The sequence below is a fragment of the Colobus angolensis genome, unplaced genomic scaffold, assembly GCF_000951035.1.
Source record: "Colobus angolensis palliatus isolate OR3802 unplaced genomic scaffold, Cang.pa_1.0 Scaffold18, whole genome shotgun sequence".
NCBI lineage: Eukaryota > Metazoa > Chordata > Mammalia > Primates > Cercopithecidae > Colobus > Colobus angolensis.
This window is the reverse complement of record NW_012114932.1, coordinates 1,820,621-1,843,981: the sequence shown is the minus strand read 5'-3', so window position 1 is coordinate 1,843,981 and position 23,361 is coordinate 1,820,621. Positions and strand designations below refer to the sequence as shown.

The 23,361-nt window shown below is 57.8% G+C and overlaps 1 protein-coding gene across 2 annotated transcripts in view; it reads left to right on the top strand.

Moving 5' to 3' along the window:
- The window catches only part of SEMA3F (sema domain, immunoglobulin domain (Ig), short basic domain, secreted, (semaphorin) 3F), a 35,196-nt gene continuing 11,835 nt past the window's right edge, over positions 1-23,361 (top strand). Inside the window, exons 1-7 of one of the 2 annotated variants that reach the window (XM_011939049.1) lie at positions 1-239; positions 4,281-4,440; positions 18,690-18,850; positions 18,949-19,011; positions 19,112-19,231; positions 19,976-20,068; positions 21,648-21,741. In XM_011939049.1, the coding sequence (XP_011794439.1) occupies positions 4,329-4,440; positions 18,690-18,850; positions 18,949-19,011; positions 19,112-19,231; positions 19,976-20,068; positions 21,648-21,741 (643 nt within the window). In that variant the 5' untranslated portion in view covers positions 1-239; positions 4,281-4,328. Of the gene's footprint in view, positions 240-3,697; positions 3,969-4,280; positions 4,441-18,689; positions 18,851-18,948; positions 19,012-19,111; positions 19,232-19,975; positions 20,069-21,647; positions 21,742-23,361 lie in introns of those variants that run through there. The other variant, XM_011939050.1, reaches the window with a different exon arrangement.

The following is a 23,361-nucleotide window of genomic DNA, read 5'->3' as shown; positions in this document are numbered from 1 at the left end:
CGGGCCACCCCGCGATCCCTCTGGGACCCGCGGCACTGCAACTCCGCAGAAGTGTCGGGGAGCGGGGCTCGTCGAGCCGGGGGGCTGCCCGCGGACATAGGGGCGACAAGGCTGGGGTGGGATTCTTACCTGTCCTGGCGGCCCGGACCCCTTACCTACGGGGCGGCGTATGGATGTGTAGATGATGTGGCCTGCGGGGTCACCAATGTGCAAAGCAACTTTTTCCTGCAAGGTTCTGGGTGGGTGCTTTCATACACCCCCACCTTCACGCTTCTGGAGCGGGAGTTCCGATCACCCTTCGCCTGCCTCAGCTCTCTCTCCCATTAACGCCTGAGGCAGCGCTCTTCCCCATTGGTGCGCCTGCCCGACCTCAGTGTCTCTACTTGAGGACTGGTCAGCCCGAAGGGAAGCGCTATACTGGCAGTCCCCACGTGGGGGGTCTCCCAGATCAGCAGGGTGGGAGGACCGCCAGTCCTGAGGCATTTCTCCCAGCATTGTGCCAGCCCCTTGACTGCCAGCTGCCACCTTGGGTTTGCTTTTACAGCAGAGTACTGCCTGGATTAGGGGCACGGCTGTATGTAGGGTGTAGGTGAGCTTGGAGAGCCTGCGGTCAATTCCTAGTTTGAACCAGGGGTCCCAGTGGTGAAGTGGGCAGGGGATGGCGGGGGCTTGGTGGGCTTGCCCCAGCAGATGGGACAGGAGGGTATCGAAGTGGCCTAGGAATGAGGCAGTTCTGGCAGGAGTTGGCTGGAGCTGGGGCTGGGGCCCCCACTAGATAAATAACTCCTAATTCTTGAGATAGCTGTGTTTTGCCACCAGAACATTACTGCTTGGGGGAGGTAAGGGACACTCCAACCAAAGACACCAGTATGTCCACCCTGAAGCTGGGCCAGGTTGGGGACCTCTGTCCTCCTGAATTCACCCAGATAGTCTCCCAGTAGTTGTTATCCTAGTTGCAGAGAAGGGAAAACTGCACCCAGGGGTTGGGAGCCTCATCTCAGTCCAGGGGGTTGAGGCCTCTTCCCAGGCTACCCAGGGGGTGTGCCAGGACCCCGTAGGGTATAGTGTCTAGGCAGGCGGGGGCACAGGCACGCCTACTCCTGCTGCTCCCCCTCAGCTCCGAAGGAGCCAGGCCCGGAAGTGGGGAGGTGGGGGCTGGAGAGAAAGCAGGGGCCAGAGAGAAGGTGGTAGCCCAGCCTCAGCCACTCTCTGCTCAGCATACCTTGGGGGGAGGATGGAGCCAGGCTCAGGTGACCTTGACTGGGAAACCCTGGCCACAAAAGGGGGGTTTCAGTCCCAGCTATGCTGGGGTGGCTCTGCTTCCTGGTCCTTGAGGTGTTGGGGGATGGGGAAGCTGAGGAGCCAAGAAGGAGATAGAGCTCTTGTTGAAGTGGGGGAGGGAATCTGAGGGGCTGGGTAGTGGGTGGGGTGCTGTTGATAATCTGCTCATGTTCCCCCACGGACCCTGTTCCTGCCTCCCTTCCATCCAGGCAGTCCTCAGCTCCGAGGAGCCAACCTCCCTTCCTGGAGGCAGGCTGTCCACCCCCACCCCAAACTCCAAGCCTGGGTGGTCTGGATCCGGCTGGACAGTTTGACCACCTGGCCCCCTGTCCCGCCCCAGGTGCCACCGGACTCCTTCCTCTGGCCGCCTCTTCCCTGCACCCCTTGCCAGCCCCAGCTCCACGTTTCTTTGTTCAAGCGTCTCTCCTCCGTCCCTCCCTCTCTCCTCCCTCTCTCCTCCTCCCTCCCGCCTGCCTCCCTCCCTTGCTCCCTCCCACCAGCTTTTTTCCCTCCTTCCCTGCTTTCCTCCTGGTGGGCTCCCAGGTGGCGGTGGCTGTTCCTCCTCTGTCCACTGACCTGGGCTTGGTGTGACTTGGGGGCTTTTCTGGGACTGGGGCTGGATGACAGGCATCTCGGGACTGGCAGAGGGGAAGGCACTGTGGGAATGCCCTCCCTTTCCCTCTCTGTCCTTCTTCTCCTTTTCTTCCTTCCCTCTCCTTCTTTCCCCCACCTGCCAGGCTGCCCAAGAGGGGGGCTGGACTTGAGACTGAGGCCCCAGCAGACTTGAGCACCCCCCCATTCACTTCTTTAAAGGGCCAAAGCATTTGGATGGGAAGTCCCTGTAGGGACCCAGTAGAAAGACTCCCCACCTATCTGAACACATTGGGTGACTCCAATCCTGTCCTTGGTGACACTGACTTCGTCACCATGAACATGGATGCAGGAAAAAATGAGGTCATGGGGAGGGGGGAGGCGGGAGGCAGGTTGACACAAGCCCCGGATACATAGTATCTTGAAGCTCCCTGAGGGACTCAGACAGCATCTTGCACCAGGACAGTATCTCCCAGCTCCCCTGAGCCCCACCCCACTAGCAGGTCAAGTTCTTGAGCAAACTCATGCTTGTAAGGACATGTGTGGGCCTGCAAGTGTGAACGTGTGCATATCCACAACTGTTATCAGGGCCTCCCAGGTGCACCTTGAGGGTGACGGTGGCTGCACAGCCATTTCTTTTTTTTTTTTTTTTGCCGCCCAGGCTGGAGTGCAGTGGCCGGATCGCAGCTCACTGCAAGCTCCGCCTTCCGGGTTTACGCCATTCTCCTGCCTCAGCCTCCCGAATAGCTGGGACTACAGGCGCCCGCCACGTCGCCCGGCTAGTTTTTTGTATTTTTTAGTAGAGACGGGGTTTCACCGTGTTAGCCAGGATGGTCTCGATCTCCTGACCTCGTGATCCGCCCGTCTCGGCCTCCCAAAGTGCTGGGATTACAGGCTTGAGCCACCGCGCCCGGCCTCTGCACAGCCATTTCTCCCACCTGCCCCCATTTCTCAGATCCTGCCATTCAGTCAGCACTAGCTTTGTGCCTCCCAGACCTGGGAAGGGGCTGGTTCTGATTCCCCCGTCCCCCAGTCAGCCTCCCCAGGAGGGAGCATATGTGATGGGGGATCTGGAAGGACCATAAGCGGGCGTGCCAGGCCCTCAGGAGAGAACATACACACAGAGGGCACTGCATAAGGAGTGGGCCAAGAGGCTGAAGCTGCACTTCCTGTCTGAGGAGCCATGAGTGGTTTGCCCTGGCAGGAGAGGCAAGGGCAGGGGGAGGTGGGCCTAGGGATGTCATCAGGGTCTGATGAGTGGGGCCTCAGAGTCAGACTGGAGCCAGGGCCTTGCCTCAGCATTGAGCAGCTATGGCAGCGGAGTCCCAGGCCATAGTACTGCCAACTCCCATCCCAGTGTTCTAGAGATGGGCCTGGGGTCCTGCCTGCCATGGAAGAAGGGAGTACACAGGGTAGATCTGGGGGATGGGGCCCACGTTTTCAGTCTGGATGCCCCCACCCGCAGTGCATCCGGTTGGGGGGGATGGTAGGAGTTGGCGCTGGTTTGTGCCGGGAGGGAGCAATATGTTCTGACAACTGGTGCTGGGCTGCGTTTACCCAACAGCCAGCCTGCCTGGGGAGACAATATTTGAAAAACAGTATTGAAACTTGGACCTGCTGGGGCTGTGGGAGATTCTGAAGGGGGCAATGCCGCTGGCCCAGATCTAGCCCCAGGCCCACTGGCCATCCTATCTTCCCTTCTTTGCCCTCTAGAGGCGGAGCTGGAAGTTTTCCCTGGCAGGAAGTCCTTCTGCCTGTCTGACCTGGGTCTCTCCTGCTTTGATTTTAGTAAAAGTGGACTCTGCCATTCTCTACCTTTCCTTTTCTGACTGGTGCTCCCTCTCTTCCATCTTGGGCTGTCCACATGTGTTTCATTCCCCCACTCTCTCCTGTGCCTCCCCTCTACCACAATAATCAGGTCCACGTTTCTCTGTACTGGGAGAAGACCTGTGGCTGGAGCAGGCAGGGATGCACCCCATCTGTTCCCCCATTCCTCCAGGTGGGAGGGAGAAGGAGTAACCCATTTTATTGGGCGTGGATGCAGGGGAGAAAGGAGAAAGCATGCTGGGAGCTGGAAAGAGCACTAAGATCACCTGGTTGGGCTGGGCCCTGTGAATGGAATTCAGCATGCTATGAGGGGTAGGGTTTGAGTCTCTAGCAGCCCCCATCAGTTCTGGGGACCCCAGGCTGGGGCCCATTGGTACTATCTCCCCAGACAAAGGCAGGCCAAACAACGCATATGAGGTGTGCACACAGGGGCATTCATGGCCCCAGGCTGGGGGTGGAAGCGTGGAGGTACCCATCAACCTCTTTGTTCACCTTGGATAGAAAATGAACAAGGGAAATGTTGATAGGGTCAGACTCCCCCGTCTGCCTCACACATTCCAATCTTTTTTTCCCCTTCCCAGGTGTCTAGAGAGTGGAGCCTGCCTCCTGGGCCCTAGGCCCCTCCCACAATGCTTGTCGCCGGTCTTCTTCTCTGGGCTTGCCTACTGACTGGGGCCTGGCCAGCCTTCCCCACCCAGGACCACTTCCCAGCCACACCCCGGGTCCGGCTCTCATTCAAAGGTAAGAAGCTGTTTTGTTCTTCCCCAGAAATCATCCTCTCTTTACAATAGTGCTTGGCTCCTCTGCACACGAGAGAGAGGGTGGGTCAGGACAAAACCAGGACAAATTGTACAGCCACATAGGTTGTGGGGGAGAAGAGGGACTAGGGAGGTGGTGACTTGCTGAGAAAGGCTGGAGAACTGACCCACGTAGACACTCAGCAAAAGAGTCCAGAGTCTGGGCATCTTCCGGAGTCAGACTGTGGGTTCCTGAGCTGGGTGGCCTGGGGTCTGTAGGGCATGTCTCTCTGTATGATAATTGGAGAGGTGGCAATGTCACTCCTTCCAAACTTGTGTCTGCTGCGGCCCCTCCTTGCCACTGCTATGCATCTGGTCCTGCCCTGAGCAGCCCCTGGGGTGGAAGGTCAGGCAGTTGGGCAGACACTGGAGCCTCTGGAAGAGCAGGACCTGCTCTCTTGGGGTGTGGATGCTCGAGGAGCCTTCCTATGGTCTCCAAGTTGGAAGGGTTCCTAGAATCTGGGAGGGGACTGTTGGCTGTGACTGTCAGGGAGGCCACCGGTGGGTTCAGGCAGAGCACGTGCTACTGTTAGGGCCTGAGCTCCTGAGCTCCAGTGAGCACTTTGATGAGAAGTCACTGGGAGGTTTCAGTGATGGGCTGGGGTCTGCAGAGTGAGAGGCTGGTCGCCCGTTCCATCACCATTGCACTTAACCCACTGGGCAGGTGCATGCCCATGGTACACACATGGGTGTACAGATGGCTCACTTGAGAGCCACTTCCTCAAGGGTGTGTGTCGTCTGAAGAGTCTACCCTGGGCCCAGGGTTAGGGGCAGTGGCCATGCTGGGGCCTGGGGGACCTGGGGTCATTGGGAGTTCTCAGCCTTGGCCCTCCTCTGGCCAGAGGTAACTTCATCCAGCCGCCTGCCCTGGGTGGGGTCGACTCAGCCCTGGCTGGCCAGATTTCCGGGCAGCTATATTGGGGTGAAAGGCTGTGGTGACCTTTCCTTCCTTGGGCTTGGCGGAGGCCCAGCCCCCACCTCACCATGTCCCCCAGCAGGGCCCCTCCCCTGGCTTCGTCCCACCCTGGCCCTTGAAGGGAGGAGTGGGGGAGTAAGCTGCTTATCATCCCTCTTCCCAGTCACCAGCTCCTGGAATTTCTGAGGCTGTGCCTGGAAGGAGTCCCCTGCAGGGCCTGAGAAATGGGCCGAGAAGAGTTAATTTGTTTGGGCTGAAAAGCAGCCCCCTTCCCCGCCCCAGGAAGGTGAGATATTTATCTGCTGATACCTCCACCCTTCCCTGGTGGAATTCTTCAGAGCAGATTAATAAATCTTGAAGGGGCCAGTTCCCCCGGCCCCCTCCCTGGCCCAGGGTCTGGCAGTGGGAGTAGAGTGTCTTCTCCCCCAATAGTGGAAGGGAGTGGTGGCTTGGTCTCCACACCCCCGGGACCTTGCATCCACTCTGGGTGTTGTTTTTGTTGTCATGCATGCAAGCAAGCAGGAGGGGCAAGACAGAGAGAGGTCTTCCGCATGCTCTTCTAAGCCTCCCTGGACCTCCAGGGGCAAAGGCTTTTGTTCCTGTTTTCCAAAGAGAAAAACTGAGGCTCAGGCAAGGGCTGGGTCAAGGTCAGGCAAGAGGCAGAGGCAAAGCCAGAAATAGAACCCTGGTGTCCTGGCCTTGTCGGTGCCCACATTGCGTTGGGTCGATTCCCTCTCAATTAGCTCTGAAGCCGACACCCGCAGTGACTAAAAGCTGAGCTCGCTGGCAGCCAGCCTGGGTGCTGCTTGTCCTGGCTGCCTGGGGTGGGGCTGCAGCATGCCTGGGGCCACCCATCCCAGGGCCCCTGTGCCTTTGCACAGGCAGGTTCCCCTGCCCTGAATGACCTTCCCTGTTCCGACCTGGCCTCGTGTCCTAATTTTGTGCTTAGACGTCACTTCCTACTGTATGGCAGGCCCTGTGCTGAGTGCTGGGGACTTTGTGGTGAACAAGATGGGGTGCTCACAGTCAAGCTGGCAGAAAAAGCAATGGCCACCTAGGAGCCCAGCACCTGCTATGTACCAGGCCCTGTGTATCCCCACACACTGGGTGGTCTCAGCCTGGTTATGCACACATGAAGTGGCCCTCAGTGAGGAGCAGGCCCTCACCAAGTGTGTGTGGAGTGAGAATGGAGACCAACACTTCAAGAAACGGCTCCCACCATCTTCCTCCCAGGGTACACGTGGGTGGCACAGAGAAGGTTACTCTCAGAAGCACTGCTGGTCACTGTGGCTCCATGTCATAGTTATTTCATCTGTGCCTTGGATAGACACGGCAGTTGACACCCCAGGCCTCAGGAGCTCAGGCTGGGCACTCCCTGCCCTGCCCTGGATCCTGCTGCAGTGGGGAGGTGCCAGTTCCCGCCTGGGTAGGGCTGGACCCTCCAAACTGGAGGTGCTGGCATAAGGGGCCATACTGCCCAGGGTAGATAAAGGAACAAAGGCAGGAACTGGGCCAGGCTTGGGTTTGCTGCCCGCCCATCCGCCGGGGCACCCCAGCCAGGTCTAGAGCCAGGAGGGTGTGAGGGTCACGCAGCCCAGGGTTCCCTCAGATTAGGGGACTCCTATGGCCCAGCTTCTGGGTTTCAGCAGCACAGCCAAGATCAGGCAGAAGTGAGGGTCAAATGGAAAAGATTTCCAGGAGCAGGTGAGGGGTTTGTTCATTCCTCACTCTTTTTTTTTTTTTTTTTGAGACGGAGTCTTGCTCTGTCGCCCAGGCTGGAGTGCAGTGGCCGGATCTCAGCTCACTGCAAGCTCTGCCTCCCAGGTTTACGCCATTCTCCTGCCTCAGCCTCCGAGTAGCTGGGACTACAGGCACCCGCCACCTCACCCGGCTAGTTTTTTGTATTTTTTAGTAGAGACGGGGTTTCACCGTGTTAGCCAGGATGGTCTCGATCTCCTGACCTTGTGATCCGCCCGTCTCAGCCTCCCAAAGTGCTGGGATTACAGGCTTGAGCCACCGCGCCCGGCCATTCCTCACTCTTGAGAGAGTGGAGTCTGGGCTGAAAGCCTGGACAGACCCTCCCTCCTTCACCCATCCATGCCTGGGCCTGGAGTCCCCTTCACCCCAGAATCACTGCCAGGTCTTAGAGAAAAAGCTCTTCCTTCCGCCACCCTGAGATGACCCAGGCTCTGGGGCACCACCTCCTTCTGTGGCAGCAGCAGGGAGGTGTGAGGGCCCTGCCAGGCCCTTTGTTCAGCCTGGGGAGTGTTTACTTTTTCCTAGGAAGCTACCCCACGACACACTGCTGCTGCCTGGGCTGGGTTTGGCCAGGGATTGGGGCCAAGAGATGCTTGGTGGGGTAGAAGGACCCTGTGATGACATGAGATGGTTGTGCTGCTAGGGAAGCTGAGGCAGGAGTAGGGAGAGGGAGCAGAAGGTCACCCTGCCAGGGGAGGTCAGGAAAGATGAACATAATCGAAATAGTAGTAGGAGCCCACGAGGATAACCAAGCAATGGTCCCTCCAAGGCCTGAGGAGGGTCTGCCTAGGTTTCCTGTGAGGAAGGAGGCTTGCAGGAGCCGAGCAGCTTCCCAGGTCACTCAGGAGCAGGACTGAGATGGAGCCTGGCTCTGCCTGATGCCTGAGTCTGTCCCAGGACTGACAGTGGAGGGCAGGGATGGTGGTGGTGCTGGAGGCACAGACCCTTCGCATGAGCTAGGAACAAGGAAGATTCCAGTATTCTGCAGTTCTGGTTTAGCCTTCCTAGCCTTGTTTCCCAAAGAAAGGGCTGGGGTTGCATTGGGCAGGCTCCCCATGCCCTCTGTCTGCTGAAGCAACAGAATTGGGGTTTGCTTATTTCCAGCCTATAAATCCGGCCCTCCATCACTCCAGCCCTTCCAGCGAGCAGGGTCCCTAGCAAAGCCTCTCATGTCAGAGATGGGAACACCAGGGCCTAAGAGAGGAAAGGGCTCCTATTCCAGAGCAGCCTGGAGTTTGGGCCCTCTGGGCCAATGGCCCAGAACAGTGCCACTGCTCACATCATTTGCATGTGGCATCAGAGGACCAAGGTTGTCAGGTTTGGAGATGATAAGATTAGAGATTAGAAGGGTCACAGCCCATTGACTTCCGCTCAGGAGTTGATGTGAGTTGAGGTGCCTCTAGCAAGCCTTGATGGGGCCTTAGCCCTCAGGCCTGGTGCAGGAGTAGGGGTGGGGCTGGAGAGCTAGAGGATCCACCCTTGTCCCCCAGGGGCTCCTTGGCCAGCCAGAGCAAGGCATGGGTTTTGGTGGGGGAGGATGGGGAGGAGGCCCAGGAGCTTTGAGGCCAATGTGGCACCAGGGAGCTGGGCGGGAGTCAGGAGGCTCTGTCAGCTACAGTGGGGGTTGGAGCTCACAAGCCAGGGAGGGTGGGTGTTCCAGGATGATGAGGAAGGAAGACTCAAAGCATGAACTTGAGCCCAGATCCCTTGAGCCCAGATCTGGAGTTTCAGTTTTCTGGAAATGGGAGCTGCCTTACTCCTGAGAGATTTGGAAGTAGCCGCTTTGGAGTTGGGAGGTCCTGGAAGCTGCCCATCCCCCAATTGGCGAGGAATTGGTCTTTGGAGAGAATGGAGATAGGGTCCTTGTGCTTGCCTGAGAACCTGCCTGACGCCCAGCCTGGGTCAGCCAGGCCAGGGGCTGGGGCTTTCAGATGTGGCCTTCCAGATCCAGTGGAGCTTCAGATGGGACCGCCACTGGCTGGGCCTCCACAGCACAGGCCTTGTCTCTGGTTCCCTGGCATGATGCCTGCCCCTCCCTCCCTGGCTCCAGCTTCCCTTGGCACTAAGCGAGGAGCTGGTGCATGCTCAAGGAGTAAATCATGTTCCTTGGCAGCCCCCACTGCTTCGTAATCGTAAAGAATTTAAAGAGAAACCGCCAAGATAAAAATCTCACCCCAGCCCATAAAGGCATCTTTCACCTTGCAGCTTGGGAGACAGTGAACCTCAGAGTGGGCTCTTGGCTGTCTGCACCTGTGTGTATGCACCTCCGGCCCCTTGACCCCTCCAGAGGTGCTAATAGCTCAGAAGGTGGCTTTAGGGCCATGGGTACCTGGTCCTTGACTCCTGGGAGACCTCCATCTCCTCACTCAGGAGAGTGGGGTGCTTAAATTTGGTGTAATGCAGAAGTGGTGGTGGTCGTGGTTGAGCTGGCTGGTCTTAAAGGCAAAACCCAGTTCTACCAGTGTTAGCTGTGTAAGTTCAGTCAAGTGGCTTAGCCTCTCTGAGCCCTGGTTTCTCCTGTGTAAGGTGGGAATGGCAGTGGCCCTGTGGAAGCAGCATCATGAGGGCTCAGACTGTCTTGCTTGCATCCTGGCCGCTGGTAGACCTTGCTAGGTCAACGTCATTCCGTGTTCCCACTGCCTTTTCTGGAAAATGGGAGTAAGAACAATACTGGCCTCATTGTGTTGTCAGGAGGATTAGCTGTGTGAGTATGGTCACTGTGGAAGAAATCTCAGTCACCAGGAGCGATCCTGAGGCTGGTAGGCAGGTGAGGGCAGGTCCAGGGGCATGCCCCAAGGAGTCCCGGACTACCTCACCCCTTCCTCCAGAATTCTAACTTTTGGTAAGGGAGATGGTATTTGGAAATGATTCCAGGAAGGACCCTGAGCCCTGTGGGGTGGATAGAATAGGGTCAGGAGGAGGAAAATTCCTACGATGGGTATCTGGGCAGGTTTCATGGAGGAGGCTGCATCTCGAGCAGGGGAGGGGAGGTTGCGGGGGAGGGAAGAACCGGAGCACAGGGAGGGTGCATGTGGTGCAGCACCTGGGGAAGAGGACAGATGCTAGATGCAGTCTTGCTTTTGGGACAAAGATGTGGAGTTATACTTTCTGTTTCTGGTTTTTAAGTTCTTTTTCCTCATGGCAGGGGTACTAAATATGTATTGTGGAAAAATTCCAGTGATATGGATGCATTTGGCGGGAGTGATGCCTTGGAAGTAGCTCCCTAGAGACTGGCTCCAAGGCCTGGTTGGGGTGCACAGTTGGCTGCAATAACTCCTTCTGTGAATGCTGCTTCAGCTCCTGCCGTGTGTGCTAGGGGTGACCAGACCTGGGCTGCTCACTCAGGCATCTGCAGGGCTGGGCAGAAAGCATGCTTGCCTGGCTTGGCCTGGTGCTATCCTGGGAATCTGAGCCCCGCCTCAAGGAGCCCTGGGAACTTTGGAGAAGCAGAGAGGATTCCTGCTGCATTTTTCTTAGAAATAGCAAGAGGGCCTTTGCCAGAGGCCTGGATGCCAGAAGGCTATGGTCTGAATCCAAAGCCTAGCTCACGTGGGTGCCAGAGCTTGGCAGGCCTACAGCCCCCAACCCAGGCTGCTGGGCAGCCCCAGGGAGAGGGTGGAGGCCTCCTGGGCTCCAGTCCCTGACCACCAGTCCTGACCCAGCAAAGAATGGGGTCTGGGCAGTGGCTGCTGGCCTAGGATTGGGGGGCTAGCCTGTTGGGGAAGGAGCAGGGCTCATCTAGGCTGACGGGCTGGGCTGACTTCTGGCACTCTCACCGGGCTGAGGGGAGCACTGGCTATCTGGTGCATCTCTGCAGGGCAAAGACAGACGCAAAGCAACCGGCCCCTCCAGGGATCAGGAAGCCTCAGCTCCGGATCCCCCTTCCCCCACTCTTCTTCCTTCCTTCCTCTCCCTACTCCCCCTTGCCTCCACCCCTCCCTTTGCCACCCCTCTTGGCTTCCTACCCGGACATGCTCTTTCCTCGGACGTCTCTGTACCCAGCCAAGAGCCTTGTTCCTTCCCACTTGGGGCTCGGTGCTGATGCCCTCATTTCCCCCCAGCCAGAGTTCACTGCCTCATGTATCTGCTGTTCAGCCAACACGGTTGCCTTCTAAGGGTCATACACTACAATTGGCGGAGCAGCTAGAATTTGGGAGCCCTTTGGCTTCTACAGCCCCAAGGCTGAGTGGGTAGCACTTCAGGGGGCCTCTCCCGGGGCTGCCTGTACTGCCATTTTTATCAGCGCTGTCCTGGCTGGACCCAAGGCCTGTGCGGCGTGCTCACTGCCTGCCCTTGACTGGCTACCGGCTGAGTCCTGCTGAGGTCCTAACCCAGCCTCACTGCATCCTCCAAGGCTGACCCCAAGCACGCACCTGTCTGCCCTGTACCTCGGTTTCCCCATCAAAATGTTGGGGAGGGGCTAAGACTGTCTGGAACATCCTGGAAATCTCTGGCTGGGTGATGTGAAGGGGCTGCAGGGACCGCAGGAATCCGAGGAAGGCCGTAGAGATGGGGGCTGGGCCCAGGACAGGGGGAGGGTCTTGACACCCACCAGCCTGTTGGTCCCATCCTGGCCTGTCTGTCTGGGTGATTTATCAGAGTAAATGAGCCATGGAGAGTTTGTTGTCTTTTGCAGTCATGGGGAGGAGGAGGTGGTGGAGGAAGGAGTGAGGGGTTTCCGGGCCAGGTCTGGAATGTGGGAGGAGGGGGTGGGCCCCCCGGGGGTCTCTGAAACTGGAGGCACTCACTGAATGGCCTTTTCACTCTCCCCACCTGAGAAATGGATCAGTGCAGCCCTCCCCTTCAGAGCAAGCCCCTCTTTCCACCCCGTTCCTACTTCTTGGGGCACATTCCTGTGTGATCTGCTTGTCTGGTCACCTCCTCCCACCCCCTGCTCAGGGCCAGGTCTTGATCACAGTGTCCTTCCAAAGCTGAGCCGGAGCCCTGACTTGCCCGGCTGGTGAATGCCCAAATGTGTTCTCACAGGCAACCATGCACGCTGTTAAGTTCCAAGTGGGACGTCTAGGCCTCTGGAACTACTAGCCCAGGCCTAGGATGGTCAGGTGCATGGGACCATGGCGAAGGCAGGGTTCAGTGGAGGTGCTGAGGCCAGAGAGCCCCCATCTTTTGGGACAGAAGGTCGGGGATGAGGCGTGGACCCCTGGTTCTGGGCTGGCGAGTCAGGGAGTGATCCTGCTGCTCCATCACTTCTGGCTTTTCCTGGTTTGAGGCTGAGCTGTGCCCTCAGCCTATCCTGTCCTGGGCGGAGTAGGTGAGCGCTGGGGCGGAACGGGCGTGGGAACAGCATGCCTGGACCTGCTGGCCCCAGCCCCCTGCCCCCAGCCTTCAGTCACTGAAATGGGAGGGAAGTATACAGTGGCGTTTTGGCCCAGCTGGGCTCTTACCCCTGTATGGTGTTTACTGAACAGCTGGGATGTTTACAGCAGCCCTTGCAAAGGAGCCCCTTGTTCCAGGGGATTTCCCATCTTGAGGGTCCCTCTGGGGCTCTTCTGACCTCACCAACTCCCTGCACCCCTGGGATAGATGTGTCAGGGATACAGAGACCATAACCATCTCCACCCTTGCCACAGCCAGTGGCGTCTGTCCCCTTGGCCTCTGGCTTTGGGGTCCCTCTGCCCTGAAGGAGCCAACATTTCCCACTGCATTTCCTAGAGTGGCAGCTCTAGGTGGTGAAATACGGTAACTGGGTCCCCAGTTCAGACATTTAAATTAAATTCAGTCAGAGCGATTATTGAATAAAAACATGCAGAGTCATTTACATGTTAATTATGTTGAATGGACTACTAGACCATAATTAGTTGCTAATTGGGTGAGAGTGGCTGTAATTGGTTTTGTTGGCACCGACCTGGCTCACCTACCTGGGGGGAAGTGGGGGTTGGTGTGGGTAGCTCCTAGGGAGGCCCTCTGCGTCTCCAATCTGGAAAGCCTGGCTAGAGATGGTATGGGGGCGCAGATCTCGAGGGGCTTAGGGTCAGAGGAACCTGGAACCTCTCCCCGGGGAGGGTGCAACTGGGGTCTGGCTTCTAGGGTTCCCATCCAGAGCATGGGGGGAAAAGGGGGAACTGAGGGAGCTACCCCAGATCAGGCTCCCCTGCCCAACCCCATGTGGGACCTGGGCTTGAACAAATAGTAAGTGCCCAAGAGTGGGTCTGTGGGAGCACAAGGCAGGTGTCACTTGGGTGTATCTCTGCACATGCTGGGCCCTGGGTTGGCCTGATCAGGGTGTCATTGGGGTGTCAGTGGGTGTGCCAAGCAGGGGGAAGGTACGTGCAAAGGCATCTGGGCCTCTCTGCCCTCCCCACTTAGCTTGGCTGGGGTTCCCGGGGTTGTAGGTCTGTGGCCATGGGCTGAGGCCTTCCGGCTGGCCGCTCATTAAAAGAGGATTAGGCTGAGAGCCAGAGGGCCAGCCCAGTCCCCAGGCCTTCCTCTGGGGCTCCTCACAGCTTTAGGGGAGTGATAAAAGGGCTGGGGCCACCCCTTCCTGGATCCTGTGGGAGTATCCAGTAGGAACCACCTGGGCCCTGCCACGCCTCTTGCTGCCACTGCTACCATAGCCTTGGCTACCTCAGTTTCCCTCCTCAGAAGGTCAGGAGGTCTGTCTTTCTGGTGAATGAAACACTGACAAAGACCCAGGCCTGGGCCTCCCCTTGGCCCCCAGTCCCATCTCTCTTCAGCTCAGGGATTAGGGCTGTACTGGCTCACTAGAGGTCAGAGGTCTGAGCTAGGCTGCAGGGATCTGTCTATCACCCCCAGTCCCCATCACTGCTGGGGGAGGTGATGCTGTCAGTCAGGGCCTGCTGCTTTGTGGGGCTATAACCAAGGGGGCGGGCTGCCCACCTTTGCTTCAAGACCCCTTTTTTGCAGCAGCCCATGCCTCATTGGACACAGACCTGATGTCCTGGAGACCAGCAGCAAGGAGTAGGGGCTGCCCACTTGGGGTCTTCGGGTAAGGGCTATGGACACGCCTCCTCAGTGCCTGTCCTCACCTGCCCCCACCTTTAAAGTAAGGCGTCACCAGCTGCTTCCCAGAGATGAGGGACCAGGGGTCCCCCAGGACCCAGCCCCCTGTGCCCTGAGAAGGTCCCGCCTCTGGACCTGCGCCAGGCTGCTTTGGGCCAGGACCCCAAGTGCTTGACGGCCACGAGAGAGTCCTGGAGGCCAGGAATGGCTGCGGAAATGAGGTGTCTGATGCCAGAAAAGGCTCTTCCTTCCCAATGACGGGAAAATCTTTCCCGGATGTCACCCCTCCCAACCTGTGCCCAGCCTGGGTGAGAGTATGGGGGTGGGGAGCCCTTCCCAGGGGACAGCACCCAGGCACAGCACCCTTCCTTCCCCTAAGGTCAAAGCTTATCCGGGCTGGAGTCCTGATCCCCATAGAACCCTTGATCGTGCCCAGCCCCTCCCTCAACGTTGCCATGGCATTCGAGGAGGCATGGCGCTCCTGCTGCCAGAGCCGGGCGTGGGACAGGTGGAGCAGATGTGGGGACTGGCCTGAGGATATGACCAGACTGGGTCTGCATCAGTCCTGCCCCCCACTGATGTCACCTCAGGTCCCAGGTTCCTTTGTTCCTTCTGTCCCAAGTCCCTGTCCCTTAAGGGAGCTGGGGCCTGGTAGGATCTGGCCCCTGCTGACGGCAGGTTTTGGAGGAGGATACACAGGGCTACTTGCCCACCCCCTGCTCTGACCCAGGCTTCTTGGAAGAATGAAGGCTCCCAGTTCCTTTGCCTCATGGTGGAGTGGGGAGCAGGGGACAGGACAGCAGTTTTGCCTCTCACCCTATGACCTGGGGTGAGTACCACTCTCCTTTGGGCCTCAGTCTTCCTGTCTGCAGCTGGGAGTACAGGGCTGTCACAGGGCCCCTTGTTTCAATTTTCACCTACAGTCTGGCATGAGTGGGATAAGAAGTCCACCTGTGGGTTGAGAAGGCTGGAACTTTACACCTTCTTTGCTCTGGGACCCGGGGAAGTTCCCACCCCTCTCCACCTTGGTTCCCCTCTGGTAGTCTGGGTTTGGATGAATGATTTGGGATTTAGCTCTACTCCTGTAGCTTGGGGTTGGGGTAGGGACACCCTGGAGTTGGGAAGGCTGGAGCTGAGTCCGCAGGAGGCCCCTTCCTGCCTCATAGCCCTCTCTGCTCCCCAGTCTAGCACTAGGAAATGGGGTAGCTGGGGTGGGAATGGGGGTGAATGTCCTACAAAAGGTAGTGACACCTGGAAGCCTGCTTCCTTGGGGAAGGACTTGGGACCCCATCCCACTCTACTTTCCCTGAAAGGCAGACACCCATGAAGGATGGTTTGGGGGAAGACCCGAGGCATGCCAGGCTGTGAGCCTCTCTCTGAGATCAGAACGGGGTCACTGATCCTCAGGGTCACTTTGAGTGTCGGTACCAGGAGGGCCTGAGAGATGGTATAGATTGGAGAATGAGGGTCAGAGAGCGAGAGTGCCCCCAACTCAAGTCATGAATCTCACCCAGAAACTCAAGCCATAGCCAAGGATCCCTGACCCTGGGTCCCACCCCTTCCCCACCATGCACGGCCTCCTGGGGTTCCCCTCTCCCCCTACACTGTTTTCACAGTGATCAAAGCATCACATCCTGTGACACCAGAGCCATTGACGCCATATCCCGTGGCCACTGGGAGGGGTCCTGCAGGTCCTGAGTCATGTGCCCTGTCTATAGGGAGCGAGTCACCTTCCGGCACTGGCCCTCCTGGCAAGCAGTCTCTACCACCAGGACTGGCTTCCCCTGGGCCTCCCCCTCCTTCAGCCATGGACCTGGGTGGGAATCCCACCCCCAAGCACTCTGGCATCCTTCCCTGTGTCCTTGGTATTGTGAGCACAGGGCTTTGTGCACAGCAGGTGTTTAATAACTGAGCAAGGGGCTCCCTCCACCCCCACCTCCACTAAGGGGCAGACTGGGGGCAGGGGGCAGAGAGGGTCGAGGCTAATCTCTTGCTCCTAAGCTGGGACTCAGTTTCCTCATCCTCTGAGTGTTCTCTACGGCCTTTCTCACAGAGGCAGCTGGAGCCTGGGAGTGCTGGGGCTTTGCGAGAGGGTGGGGGACTCAGACTTGGGCCTTGGGCTCTGGAAGTCATGGTGCAGGGTTGAGATTGTAGAGGCCCAAGGCTGGGCAGGATTGGAGCGGGGGGATTATGGCTGATTGGGTTCCTGGGGGCTTGATGGCTGAAGCTTCCCCTTACCCGGAGTGCCTGTGTCTGAAGGCACCCACTTAAGCCTGTACCCCCTCCCCCTGCCATTGCCCTCAAAGTGCCCACTAGCCCAGGGGACAGGTAAGGGCACGACCGAGCCATGCCCCCAGCCAGGGTATAAATAACCCCTGGCGGGCTGTCCCAGCCTGGGGGGCCTCCACTGGCAGCCCCACTTCCTCTCTGGCCACTTCCCAGCCCTGGGGGTGGGGGAATGTTTACTTTCCTGTTGTTACTGTGGGTGAGTGGCCAGGCGGCGGACTCCGTGTGGCCCAACAACAGGTGCAGGACAGGTGCCCAGGCCGCCCTGCCCAGGACTTCAGAGGCGCCGCCGGACAGGCGGGCGAGGCCATCGCCAGGCAGGATCGGTCCTTTGATCCCTCGGCGTCCCTGCATCCCAGTGGTTGACCAAGGTCATCACCTGCATTCCCTTGTCACCGCATTGTCAGGGCCAGGCAGGGCAAGGCCTTTCCTTACCCGCTAGTTTCTCAGAGTGAGGTCCTGGGACCAGACATGGGCTCTGGGTCAGTTGGTGGAACCCTCTGACCCCAGCCCACCTCTGCGCCACCTTCAGGCTGTGTCTACGGCCTCAGATCCTAGCTGTTCTCCCCCTCCAGGTGCCTTGGGGCCTGGCCCAGGCCTCTCCCTTGACTGCCCCACCTGTGAAATGGGTTACCAGCTGGGGAGGGGAGATGAGACATGTGTGACCCCCTTGGTGAGTGCCTCATGTGTAGCAGGACATGTGTGCGCCGTGTGCATGCCTGTGCCATGTGTATATACGCATGCGCTCTTCTCTCTGCTGCTATCTTAAGCCCCCTTTGCATGTGAATATTCATCATCCTCATTACAATGTTCCCTCTTCTACTGAGCTAAAGATAGCTGGGGGTGGGTGGAGAAGGGGCTTGCCAAGGGGACCCCTCGGCTCTCCCTCCCCTTGGAGGCAGGTTCCCAAGCTTCTAGGAGTCCTTTGTCTGTCACTGGCTGAGCCCCCTCTTGTCCTTCATCCTTAGGAAGGACTTTTCCCCAGCATCCTGGAGTTGGAGGGCCAAGGCTGCTGGACTCATGTAAAAAGGAAACTAGAGGACCCAGTTGAACCCTGACCCCAGGGTTGTAGCACCAGGGAGAGAGCCTCTTTCTCAGAAATGACTGTCCTGGATCATTCAAGGTGGCCTGAGAGTTCCACCATTAGCCTTGTAGGATCTGGGGGAAGCTGGGGTCTGTAGGGCAGTACGTCCAGCAGGGCTTTCTGGTCTCCTGGCTAACCTGCTTCAGACCAAGTGAGGACCTTGCTGTGCACCAGCTGTGCCCTCTGCCTGGTGGGCAGCCAGGGTAAGAACAGGGCATCCAGGCTCCATGCCAGAGTCTGCGGGCTGTCCCAGATATACCCGGCCACACCCGTATCTGCTCATTAACCCTTTTAAGCCCCTGTGTGAAGCTGGCCCCACCCTGAGCGTGGGAGCATTAACCCCCACCTGAGCAAAAACTCTTTGATGCTGTTGCGTACCCTGGCCCGCACCCACCACCCTCTCTTTGGGTCCCAGAGACTAGCTAGGGCTGTCTATGAATCAGGGGTTTAGCTTTGGGTGTGGTGCCTTCCCTGGCCTGCCTACCTGTCCCACTTTGTCCTCCCAGTCTGTCAGGGACTGAAGACGGAGCTGAGAAGGATTCAGGAAGGGAAGCTGGAGGTTTAAGACCACTGTGTGAGCTGGGCACAGTGGCTCATACCTGTAATCCCAGCACTTTGGGAGGCTGAGGTGGGTGAATCACGAGGTCAGGAGTTCGAGACCAGCCTGACCAACATGGTGAAACCCCATCTCTACTAAAACTACAAAAATTAGCCAGGCGTGGTGGGGTGCGCCTGTGATCCCAACTACTCAGGAGGCTGGGGCAAGAGAATCGCTTGAACCCGGGAGGCGAAAGTTGCAGTGAGCCGAGATTGTGCCATCACACTCTAGCCTGGGCAACAGAGTGAGACTCTGTCTCAAAAAACAAACAAACAAAAAATAAGCTGGGTATGGTGGCTAACACCCGTAATCCCAGCTACTTGGGAAGCTGAGACAGGAGAATCGCTTGAACCCAGCAGATGGAGGTTGCAGTGAGCCGCAGTCTCGCTGCTGTACTGTGGCCTGGGCAACAGAGTGAGACTTGATCTCATAAAAAGAAAAAAAACAAAGACCACTGTGTGGTGGGGGTCCTGAGGGGAACCTCAGGGCCTCAGTCTCCCCTTTGTCAGAGGGGGTATGGCTGGATGGTGTTCTGAAGGTCCTGATTGGTGCCCTGCCCTCCACCTGCAGAGTTGAAGGCCACAGGCACTGCCCACTTCTTCAACTTCCTGCTCAACACAACCGACTACCGAATCTTGCTCAAGGATGAGGACCACGACCGCATGTATGTGGGCAGCAAGGACTACGTGCTGTCCCTGGACCTGCATGACATCAACCGCGAGCCCCTCATTGTAAGGGCTGACCCTGATGTGGGACGTGGGGTGGGCATGGAGCCCCAGGGCTCAGGGCATGTCCAGAAGGCTGCACCCTCTGACCCCCCTCTCTGCAGATACACTGGGCAGCCTCCCCACAGCGCATTGAGGAATGCGTGCTCTCAGGCAAGGATGGCAATGTGAGTTTGGTGGGATCCACAGGTGGGAAGGGGGGCAGGTGACTCCAGTGAGGGGGCAGGCCTGTGCAGGGCACCTATGCACCCTTCCCTCTGGCTCCAGGGCGAGTGTGGGAACTTCGTCAGGCTCATCCAGCCCTGGAACCGAACACATCTGTATGTGTGCGGGACAGGTGCCTACAACCCCATGTGCACCTATGTGAACCGCGGACGCCGTGCCCAGGTAAGCCCCAGCCACCCTGGCCCTGTGTTTCCCCCACTGGTGGCTGCATCCCAGGGTCCTGATGGGAGGAGGGGCTTCAGCTGCAGCCCTGCCACTTCCAAGCCTTGTGATCTTGGGTGAGTGACTTCTTTCACCTCACTGAGCCTCAGTTTCTTCACTTGAAAATGGGGCTAACCGCTGCCTTTCTCACAGGTCGGTGCGAGGAGGAGGCAGTGAGCTAAAGCTCCCAAAGCTCCTAGCACTGTGCCTGGCACGTAGTAAGCACTTGCTCCATACGTGGCAACAGCTCTCTTGACTATGCCTGTGGACCGTGCCCCCACGGCTGAGTCAGAGGGCCTGGTGGGGGCCTTGCAACAGGAGACTGGACACCTGGGTCAGCTTCTACCATGTGGCCTGGGGGAGAGCTGCCTTCTTCCCCCAGGGCCGGGGTTGTGGGGAGCTGCCCCTTCCCCAGCTCTGCCCCTTCTTGCCTGCTTCCACCCTTTTCCATTTCCATGTGGGCATGTGTGTGAGCTGACGTGAACTTGTAGGGCATGTGTGAGAGTGACTGGATCTGAGGGGCACCTGTGTGTGCAGGAGTGTGCCAAGCCTGTGTGTATGTATGTGCACACGCATAGATGTGCTCTGGGGTCCCACGTGTTCGCGTGTGTTCCTGGCCTGTGTGGTGTTAGAGGCTGGCAGCCCGAGCCCGCTCCCCCAGCCCCTGCCACCCTCAGCTCTAACCCCTGTTCCTCATCTTCTCAGGCCACACCATGGACCCAGACGCAGGCGGTCAGAGGCCGCGGCAGCAGAGCCACAGATGGTGCCCTCCGCCCGACACCCACAGCCCCACGCCAGGTGGGCCTCATCCCTCCAGGCCTTTGCCAGGCAGCACTGCCTCTGAGCGGAACTCACCCTGGGGCTGCACCTGAGGCCAGCCTCCCCAGGGCCTCCCCTCTACCTCTGTGCCCACACCCTGTCCCCACCCCTTCCCCTGAAGTGCCCTCAGGCTCAGAAGGCATGCCCAGCTGGACTCATGTGAGCCTCAGTGTGACCCCTACAGGCAAGAAATAATGAAGCCGCCAGGTGGGGAAGACAGGAGCCCTGGGGACAGCCATGCCTTAGCCCTCAGAACGCATGTGTGTAGACACACAAGAGCACACAACAGTGTGGATGTGGGCCGTCCTCACTCAGCACCCAGAGTAGAAAGTGGCACATGAGTGCAGTCTGACACCTTACTCCCAAGTGTCCTTGTCCCATGCCTCCCATGGGTCATCTGTGGACACAGGTGTCCTGCATACTCACGTGCTTGGGGCGCTCTTCTCCTGGGTGGTATCTGTCCGTTAGTCATGACCTGGGTCTGGTCTGGGAGAGCTGGGGCTGGGCAGGGGCGGGCAGGGGGGCATGGGCTGCCGGCGAATGACAGAGCATGTTTGTGGTGGAGAGTGCAGAAATGCGGGATCATGTGGATTCTGTGTGTGTGTCCATAGTGTGAGCAGGGGGTTCCGTGTGCTGGCAGTGATACGTTCAGAGCTGTGTATGCACCCCTGTGTGTGCAGGAAGTCACGTGTGCAGAGTGTAACTGGACGTAGGCCTGTGTGCACCTTCCCATCGCCATCCTGCCACCTGCTGCCACCTCCTCCTGCCTCTGTTCCTCTCTCCTTGCCCCTTTCCCTCCCTCTGCCTGGCTTTCTCTTGTGGCCTATGTGCTGACCCCATCCTAGTGCCTTTTCCAGCCTTCCTCCTAGCATCTTCCAGGCTGGGCTGGGAGGCATGGGGGGGCTTTGTGAATTCCATGTGGTCTGGGCTGGACTCCTTGACTCCTGGCTCCCTGGGGAGACGTGGAGCCTGGGGGCTCTGCTGAGGGGCAGGAGAAAGGTCATGGCCCGTGGGTCCATCCTGAGGACTACAGGTAGGACACAAAGCCTGAGGATACAGTAACCTTAGAGCTCTCTGGCCTGGACAGACCTGATGGCAAAGGGCAGGACCCCAGGCCCTTAACCAGTCACTGCTACCCTGGCCAGGTCTGCAACTCCTTCTTGACCCAAGACAGGCAGCCACAGCAAAGAGCTGTGCCTCTGTAGTCCAGGGGGTCTTGGCCAATGTCTTTGTGAGCCAGTTGGCATGGAGGAGCTTCAGCCCCTACAAGCCCACTCCATGTCCATCGCATAGCCCCCAAGGCAGGGCCCCTTGAGACTTGATCCCCAGGTCTTCCCTAAGACCTGGGACTAGGAAGCACCTCCCTTGGAGCCCACAGCATGGCTCTGCCCCGGGAGACCTGGCTGGATGGAGTTTAAGGCCAAGGAGCTCTGGGGAGTGTAGGGGGTGGGCTCAGGGTATGCCTGGGGGCTCATTCTCACCCTGGAAGCCTGGTGACCTTACACTTCCTGGCTGAGGGACTGGCCTGGATCATGCTGAACCCTGCTCTACCTTGCAGGATTACATCTTCTACTTGGAGCCTGAGCGACTCGAGTCAGGGAAGGGCAAGTGTCCGTATGATCCCAAGCTGGACACAGCGTCGGCCCTCATCAGTGAGTGCCCCCCAACCCCGCTCTACAGTCTCAATGTGTGGCGTCTGCCCCTGGAGATGGGGAATGGCACCAACACTTACCCAAGGGCAAAGACCATGACTAGGCTGTCCCGGAACTCCCCAAAAGGCCCCACCTAGCAAGGGGGAGAGGGTGCAGGCCAGACTCCATTGTGAGTCAAGGGCAGCGACTGGGTGGTAGAAGCCTCCGCCTGACCCCTTTGGATGCCAGTTCCTACCCTGAAACACACAACGTGGTCCATGCAAAGTCCGGAACCCTCCTGACCACAGGCTTCCTAGAAGAGAATATAAGCCGAGTGCATATCGGGGCTGGTCTGGGAGGCAGTCCCATAGCATGTTCTTGATGTGTCTGAGAGGCTGGGAGAGCCCTGTAGGGAAGCACCAACGGAGAGTTCTGGCCCTGTGATCAGACGAAGAGAGCCTGTTTCTGGTCTGGGTAGGTGTCTGGGAGAGTTGGCGGCTGTTCTCTGAGTAGGGGTCCTACTTGGGGTCTCAGGAGCAGCTGCTGCCCCTAACTGCAGGTTGGATGAACCCACCAGTGACCTTGGCTCATGCATGCTGTCTGTTTTCTGATTATTCAACACAGTCTGCCTCTCAGAGCAGCTGTTGGGCACTGTGCCGCCTCCAAGCCTGGGAAAGGCCCTGGGGTCAAGGGGCAGACATTATCCTCCCCCTCTTGGCAAGTGAGAAGGTCCTGATGGCAGAGCCCAAATCAGTTTGATGAGGAAAGACAGGGCCTGCCCTGGGGGAGCCTCAGATGTGGTATGTTAGAAGCAGGTATATTATTAAATTTTCAGGAATTTTTTGAACCAGTTGTTAAAGACAACTATTATTAAAAGTTAAGACCAGGCTCAGTGACTCACACCTATAATCCCAGCACTTTGGGAGGCTGAGGCGGGTGTATCATTTGAGGTCAAGAGTTCGAGACCAGCCTGGACAACATGGTGAAACCCTGTCTCTACTAAAAAATACAAAAAAAATTTTTTTTAATTACGTAAGTTTACAATTAAACATTAAAACCAAGATAACAACAATAAAAAGTAACAAACACTCAAAACTAGGGTGCGGTGGCTCACACCTGTAATTCCAGCACTTTGGGAGATGGAGGCAGGCGGATCACCTGAGATCAGGAGGTTGAGACCAGCCTGGCCAACATGGTGAAACCTTGTCTCTACTAAAAATACAAAAATTAGCCAGACATGGTGGTGGGTGCCTGTAATCCCAGCTACTAGGGAGGCTGAGGCAGGAGAATCACTTGAACCCGGGTGGTGGAGGTTGCAGTGAGCTGAGATCGCGCCACTGCACTCCAGCCTTGGCAACAGAGTGAGACTCCATTTCAAAAGAAAAAAAGACTTGAAAATTGAAATCGGTCTATGGGCTACAGAATGGATGTTGTGTTAGCAGGCATGTAAACAACATTTGTCTCCTTGCGCACCTCCATCAGAGCTCTGATGGAGACCAAGTGCATTGTCAATGAGTAGCAATATTTTGAAAGGAATCTTTTTTTCTGAGCAGTGGGTCTTAACAGTGGGTTTAAAATATTCAGAAAGCCAGCCAGGCATGGTGGCTCATGCCTGTAATCCTAGGACTTTGGGAGGCCAAG